Source organism: Macrobrachium nipponense, chromosome 22 (assembly GCF_015104395.2).
Source record: "Macrobrachium nipponense isolate FS-2020 chromosome 22, ASM1510439v2, whole genome shotgun sequence".
Classification (NCBI taxonomy): Eukaryota; Metazoa; Arthropoda; class Malacostraca; order Decapoda; family Palaemonidae; genus Macrobrachium; species Macrobrachium nipponense.
This window is the reverse complement of record NC_087213.1, coordinates 82,321,810-82,329,722: the sequence shown is the minus strand read 5'-3', so window position 1 is coordinate 82,329,722 and position 7,913 is coordinate 82,321,810. Positions and strand designations below refer to the sequence as shown.

The following is a 7,913-nucleotide window of genomic DNA, read 5'->3' as shown; positions in this document are numbered from 1 at the left end:
AATCAGGGATTTGGCAAAGGTAATCGGGTAGGTAAAGGAAAAAGGGTTAGATTTTCCAAGAGTCTGGGTCACAGTCTTAATCCTGTCCAGGTGTGGAATTTCTATTTTATTGTTGGGCGTCTTGAGGGGGTCGGTAGAAAATTACGTTTGTTTTATGAATCGCTTTCTCAATTATAAGGTCAGGATACCTTAAAGACGAAAGCTGCTTACCACTTAATTCAAATTCCTTTTCCAGGAAATCTGGGGAACAAATTCGTAAGGCTCTTAAAAATAGGTTGCTGCCTACGCCTATCTTGATAAAAAAATATCCTGATAGCTAAAGTAGTTAGTGTATGAAAGTGAGAACGCTGGTTTTTTTTGTGTATGGTAAATTTGTATTTTGTCATGTCTCTAATTATCAAAACATCAAGAAGAGGGATTTTGTTGTCTGTTTCCCATTCAACTTTAAATTTGATGCTGGGCCCTGATGTGTTTAATTTCGAAAGAAATTCATTGAAATTGCCCCATCTATTATCCAAAAATGTTAGAATATCATCTACATACCTCATCCACAGCATGTTTTTGGGATTTATTTGCATTTACTACCTTACATAGTTTCAAAGTATACCATATATAGATTGGCTAAAACAGGACCTAGAGGACTACCCATGCTACACCCAAAGTTTTGCTTATAGAATGACTCCCCGAATGAAAATGCATTATCAGATACACATAATTCAATTAACTTTATTATTTGGGATTCAGATGTCATAGATGATATCTTCCTTCACGTAAAGCTTAAGAGTATAAAAGAAAAATTATCAGTGGGGGAGACCTAAAAACAGCTTACCTGTGGATGAATCTCTTGGTATAAATATCATCTTTTCTGTAACTTTTCTTATTCTTTACCTACCTGAAGAGAGAGACAGCAGTCTCTGGAATATAGTACTTTCTTTCTATGTTTTGGCATTTTTATGGGCTCCTTTTATTATTATTATTATTATTGTTGTTATATATATATATATATATATATATATATATATATATATATATATATATATACACACATATATATATATATATGTATATATATATATATATATATATATATATATATATATATATATATATATATGTATATGATATATATATATATATATATATATATATATATATATATATATATATATATATATATATATATATATATTATATATATATATATATATATATATATATATACATATATATATATATTATATATATATTATTATATCTATATATATATATATATATATATATATATATATATATATATATTATATTGCTACAAAGGGATACCCTTCCTAAGCCAACTCACTCTCCCAGCTTTTCAAAATGAAGTAAAGTAAAATATGACTTTTATGTTTTTAGGAGAAATTAACTAAAACCTAATTGTTTCATTCTTTTCAAAGAAGTACAATAAGTGTTTTCATCATACAGGTGACTGACAAGAAGCTATGGATAAATATTTAACCCTTCTTTATCTCTTAATTACTGGCCCCTGGACGCTTAATCTCTTCTCTGGACCTGTGACTGCTCTGAAACCTTGGTCCCAGGAAACGAACAAGCTCGGAGACAATCTGTGTCGTAGGCTAAGAAGAGTTGGTGAAAAGGATTAACGTGAGGGAAGAGTTTCGGAGGCCCATACCAGCCAACCAACCATGTGGCCCTGCCTTGACATGCAGTTGACCAAAGGTCCAAGGGCACACTCATAGAAAAGGGGGCATTAAGAACAGAGTGACTACAACCCCCTTCTATTAGGAAGAGAAAAGTAATCCTGACCAGAGTTAAGAAAAGGGCTAACACAACCCATGAAATTCTAGAGAAAATTTGGCTACAGAGACCAAAGCATCCTTCCCTTTGACACCATGCTCTTTCAGGGCTCTTCCCTTGACAACGTAACTATCTTGCTTAAGCCCAAATATGCCTCCATTGGGAGCCCCTTCAGTTCTTCCTCCTTTCCTATCTATAATGAAGATAATGTTCCGACAAGGTAAAGTGTCCCAGATCAGAGGTTCCTTCATCAGTCACGAGGTTATTATTCTTTCAATGATTTTTCCTTTTCATTTTCAAAGTGGAAGTTTCCATATTAAGTCTGACATCAATCAGTGCAGCGCATTTATTTAACTTGTAAGTGTATCCCAATTTCAGAATCGAGATACCTGGGCACCTTATGTGCTCCATCTCAACCTTTTCCTTGATTATGCTGTTTCCTTCTGTTCCAATTGCAGACAGAGACGCTGAACGTGGATCCTTCCTTTGATTTTAATCTGCATGCCGTGGTGCAAACCACTGGACCTTATATCTACAGTGCTATTGAAGTGAATTCTTCCTGATATTCTTCAGTTATCTTTTTGTCCCAATAATTTAGTTATTTAGCAGGACTATTTACCTGGCTAATTATTTTCCACTCTTCTGATGTTTGTTTAGTGCAAATATATACGATTTTAACCCTTACTGGATGGGTATATCGATATGCAGCTCCTCAGGCTGTGTAAACATTGAGGTTGGCCAATTTACGAAAAAAACACATCAATGGAAAGAGGAAGATATGCAAATGTACATGGTGAAAGAAAAATCTAAAAATTTTCTCTACCTTCCTTGACAAGTTGAACATGGCTATTTACAATCCCTTGTGGGGCCTCTTTTACAAGACAATTGTAAATTATACCGACTTATATGTGTTTTTCTAATAAATAGTCTTATTTCATTTTGTGAAATTATAATTACTGCTCACATAATATCAAAACAGATAATAAATTAAATCAGTAACAAATTCTTAGCCTATTTGTTGAAAAATACTTAAATTTACCGAGAACAAAGATTCCGTAACTTTTTTACTTTTACTTGCTTTTCTATTATTTTTTGCACCTTTCTTTGTAAAATACCTTTTAGAACCGACATACTATCTTAAAAGACAGAAAAAAACCAATAGCAACCCCTTGGTATATTTACGAGCAAATTTTCAAAAAGACGTCATGTGAGACAGATATACATTCCTCCTTCAAGTTAGAAGCAGAACTAAAGTCCTGAGATGCCCTCGTGTTTTTAGCCACTGTAAAAGTTGCCATTAGTGAATTTATGGGCTATAGAAGTATTAGTACCTCTTTCCACCTGATTCTTTCCAAATCAATGGGGCTTAATATTGTTTATGATTAAGAAAACAGAATTGATAATTCAGTATACCTCAGGGGTTTTAGACAGGAAATTGTGCGTGTGTGTGTGTGTGTGTGTGGATCGAATGCTTTAGTTTGAAATAGTTGTGCGATTAGTTTGGGAGGATAAGGAAAGTCGACATGTTGGGCGTTATTTTACAGGAATTGGCGAAAATGCATGGCGGGTTGAAGTTATGTATTGTGCAGAAGGCAATTTGTTGAAGTAGATTATAAATTTTCTATAGTAAAAAAGTCTTTGAGAGGATGAATGTTGTCTGAATGTTTGATAGAAATTTAATCGAACGGAAATTTACATGCAAGTTGGAATAAGAACAATGGATTATGAATGACGTCAAGCGTGACTGAAGTTTATGCACAACAGATTAACTGTTCGTAAGAGCTTAGTAAAGCTGCAAAGACTAGGAAAAACTTGAGATTGCAAGGGGCGTGGGTTCAAAGTGAATGTTGACCAGCCCAGGGCTATCAGTATAAAAGTAAACAACGGAGACAAAAGAATAAATATTAGTTTGGATGGTGGAAGAATGGAAATGTTTATTTCATACAGATAATTGAGGACAAATAAAATTCAGTGTCAAGAAGAAACGTGAATCCAACGATTAAAATATCTACGAGAGGAACAGAATCATTCAAAAAGGCTGGCCTGCGAAGACGAATGTCAATGACAGCAAACGTTAGGATATGTTTAGGGACTGTACACCATACTCGCAATCATGGACATGAAAGGTTCATGTTGAATGGGGAAGGACAGAAAACTGTGCCATTGTTTAGATAAGTGGTTCCCAAACTTGACCATATCAAGTGCCCCTAGATATAATGAGTCCCAGCCGAGGGTCCCAGCCAATCAACAGTTATCATTACCATATTGGGATACCCAGTATACAACGTAGTACATTTAATATTTGCATAATCCTGTACAAAGAAAGTGTAAGTAACCATATACAATTTTAAACTAAACTGAAGATATAAATAATGATGTAATAAAGATGTGCAAGCAGGATGATAAAGAATAAGTGTTGAATATTTTTTATTGTATATATATTTTATTCGGGAGTTGAAAAAATATTAATTTTTTCATTGTGTCACGGACCCCCTGGGGCCTTCTCCTAGACCCCCCTGGGGCCTTCTCCGGTACCCCCTGGGGCCTTCTCCCGGATCCCCTGGGGCACTTCTCCCGGACCCCCAGGAGTTTGGGATCCACTGGCTTAGAAGAATTATTTCCATATTATATTTTGAGTAGGAAGCGAGGAAAGTAGATATGATGTTGAGGAAGAAGGGAGGAAAAGTCAAAAATAGATAAAAGGAAAATGTTATAAAGGTTTCTTTGGTAAAATGGTTGTTTTCAATTACTTGCTCTAGTGAAAGATCACAGGAGAATAGCTTGGTGAAGATCGGATTACTCAGAAATGTTGGGAGAAAGGAGGGCGGAGGGTGGCAGAAGTGTCGAGATGGAAGATATTTCATATACATTAAGCAACAGTGCCTGTATAAGTAACAGGTGAGTGGCGCAATGTGGTTATAAGAAGCAGGAGATGCACAAGTTCCTCAGCCTAGATTCAAGAATTAACAGGATGACGGTTGCTCTCACTTTCCCTCGATCCATATCTATTATGAAAGTGCACAGACCCACACATACACACTTATATATATATATATATATAGATATATACTATATATATATATATATATATATATATATATATATATATATATATAGTATATAATAATATATATGTATATATATATGTATATAATTTTTTATAGGTAATAATTTTAGCCGACAGCTTGGCAATGCCCGAGAAAACTGAATGACAACCGATAAACTCTCTTTCTTTCTGTCTCTGACTCCCACTCTCTGTCGCTCTCTCTCTTAATTTCTCCTTCCAACACCCATCTACCTCTCACTCTCTCCCTTTCCAGTTATATATAAATAATCAAGGTAAAAGCACCCAGCAGTATATTCCTATAAAGACACTCATAAAATCCTAGTTCGTTAGCTGAGGAGGTGAATTAGAGTTCGCTTACCCATGTTTCTCGTGTTTCGTAAACAATGCAAAAATTTCAATCTAAAATACTTAAATGCTCAGCGCTTTTTTCTGTCTATAGTCTGTTGTATTTATGAATAAAAGGAAAATATTTTCCTAAATTATTTTTTATTAGTGAGCATTTTTTTCTTATTGCAGTTTCAAGTTGAAGTTTTTTTTTTGTCTGTAGGTTAAATTGCGTTATTCTTTCCCTATAAAAAAGAAATAGTTTGTTGGAAATAAAAAAAAAAACGCTGAATGCTTTCCATACATAGGGCTTGCCTTTTTCTGAAAACGTGTAACATGAGACTTGCAATGCGTAAAAACTTTTATTTTTATTTTTAGTAACGAAACCATTTTTGTTTTCAGTTCATGACCAAACCAACAAGAAATCGAGAACAAACACCAAAAATTCAAAGTCTTTAAGTCTGATATGTAAATGTGTATCAGAGCTCGTTACGTGAGTGCAAATCTTTTTCAGTACACTATTTTACCATGATTTTCATGTCGAAATTTTATGTTTCATTCCAAGTAGTAATTTTTTCGTCTAATGTTTCATTCATAATGTTGACCCGATAGGCACTCAAGTCCAGTAAATTAAGTGTTTTTGAAAAACCCCGATAAACTGTAATGTAAATTCTTCTAGTAACCTAATGTACAATTTGGAGACAAGTGGAGCTGATGAAGTCTCAGAGGAAATCAACATTCTAAAAATTTGCAGCAAACGTTCTGTCATGTCTTCATTAAGAATAGGTACTCAGTGAACTTTTGTACCAAACATACATTAATGACAAATAAAGGCATATCTAATGGAATAAGACAGAGGAACACTTCAATCAGCGTACTTACGGCAAAAATCTTCGTCGTCCCACGTTTCTGGACAGTCCACATTCCCATCGCACTGTTTAACCTCATCCAGACACGGTCCAGATCGGCATTTGAACATTCCGGCAGGGCAGGTCACTGATTCTGTGGTTACAAGACATAAATTTGATATCTGTAGTAGTCTCAATAATATACCTAAGAAAAGGATACCTAAAAGAATAAAAGTTTCATCTAGGATTGCATACAAACAAAATTACAGTTACAGGCAAATATATATAGTATATATATATATATATATATATTATATATATATATATATATAATATATCTATATATATATATATATGATATATATATATATAATATATACTCATATATATATATTAATATATATCTATATATATATATTGTATATATATATATATATATACTAATATATAATATATATTATAAATATATTATATTATATATATATATACTATATATATATATATATATACATATATATATATATATATATATATATGTAATAATCATATTATATATATACTTATATATTAATATATATATAATTAAATACCTATAATTACTAACATATATATATATAGATATATATGATATATATATATATATATATATATATATATATTATATATATATATATATATATATATATTGATAATCTGGTAAAAATGTTATATATATAATATATAATATTTATATATATTACTATATATTTATATTATATATATATTATATTATATATAATTTATATATATATGACTTGGGTAAAAATGTTCTGTTATAACAGAATGCCATCTAATAAAAGGAACCCGTAAAAACACCAAAATAAGGAGAGAGAAATACTATATTTCAGACACTGCAGTCTCCTTCTTCAGGTAGATGAATGAGAAAAGTTACAGAAAAGGTGGTATTTATTCCAAGGGGTCCATCCACAGGTACGCCAATTTAGGTCACTCCCGCTGATAATCTTCCTTTAATCTTCTTAAGCGTCAGTTGAATGAAAACCTTGTTGATAACATCTGTGTCCCTTTGAGATGTTCATTACCTGCCTCTTTTTAATCAAGGCCGATTCCATCATTGACTCTTGTACCGGAAGTTGCTGCTATGAATTATACGTGACAAATTCCAGTTTATTCTATGGTTATGTTCATTTATATGGTTGTCCATACCTAACTGACCGTTTGTGTTGTATTAATCTCTGGGGAAGTGATTTTCCTGTAAATCCGATGTAAGATTGGTCCCAGTCCTGGCATGGGATTTTGTAAATGCTTGTGTCCTTAGCCAAATCCCTGATTAACGTCCAACAAAAGACATCCCCCAAAGACACAGGCTTTTACGAAATCCCATGCCTGGATTGTGACCAATCTTACATCGGATTTACAGGAAAATCACTTCACTAGAGATTAATACAACACAAATGGTCAGTTAGGTATGGACAACAGAACTCAGCTATTTTCAACCATATAAATGAACATAACCATAGTATAAACTGGAATTTGTCACGTATAATTAATAGCAGCAACTGCCGGTACAAGAGTCAAATGATGGAATTGACATTGATTAAAGAGAGGCAGGTAATGAACATCACCAAGGGAGCATGGGACACATATATCATCGACAAGGTTTTCATTCAACCGACGCTTAAGAAGATTAAAGGAAGATTATCAGCAGGAGTGACCTAAATTGGCGTACCTGTGGATGGACCTCTTGGTATAAATACTACATTTTCTGTATCTTTTCTCATTCATCTACCTGAAGAGGGAGACAGCAATGTCTAAAATATAGTATTTCTTTCTCAATATTTTGGTGTTTCTGTGGGCTCCTTTTATATATATATATATATATA

At 32.9% G+C, this 7,913-nt stretch overlaps 1 protein-coding gene across 1 annotated transcript in view; it reads right to left on the bottom strand.

Moving 5' to 3' along the window:
* The window catches only part of LOC135198332 (G-protein coupled receptor GRL101-like), a 245,905-nt gene that overhangs the window by 126,167 nt on the left and 111,825 nt on the right, over positions 1-7,913 (bottom strand). Inside the window, exon 5 of the mRNA XM_064225903.1 lies at positions 6,068-6,187. Coding sequence (XP_064081973.1) covers positions 6,068-6,187 — 120 coding nt within the window. The remainder of the gene's footprint in view (positions 1-6,067; positions 6,188-7,913) is intronic.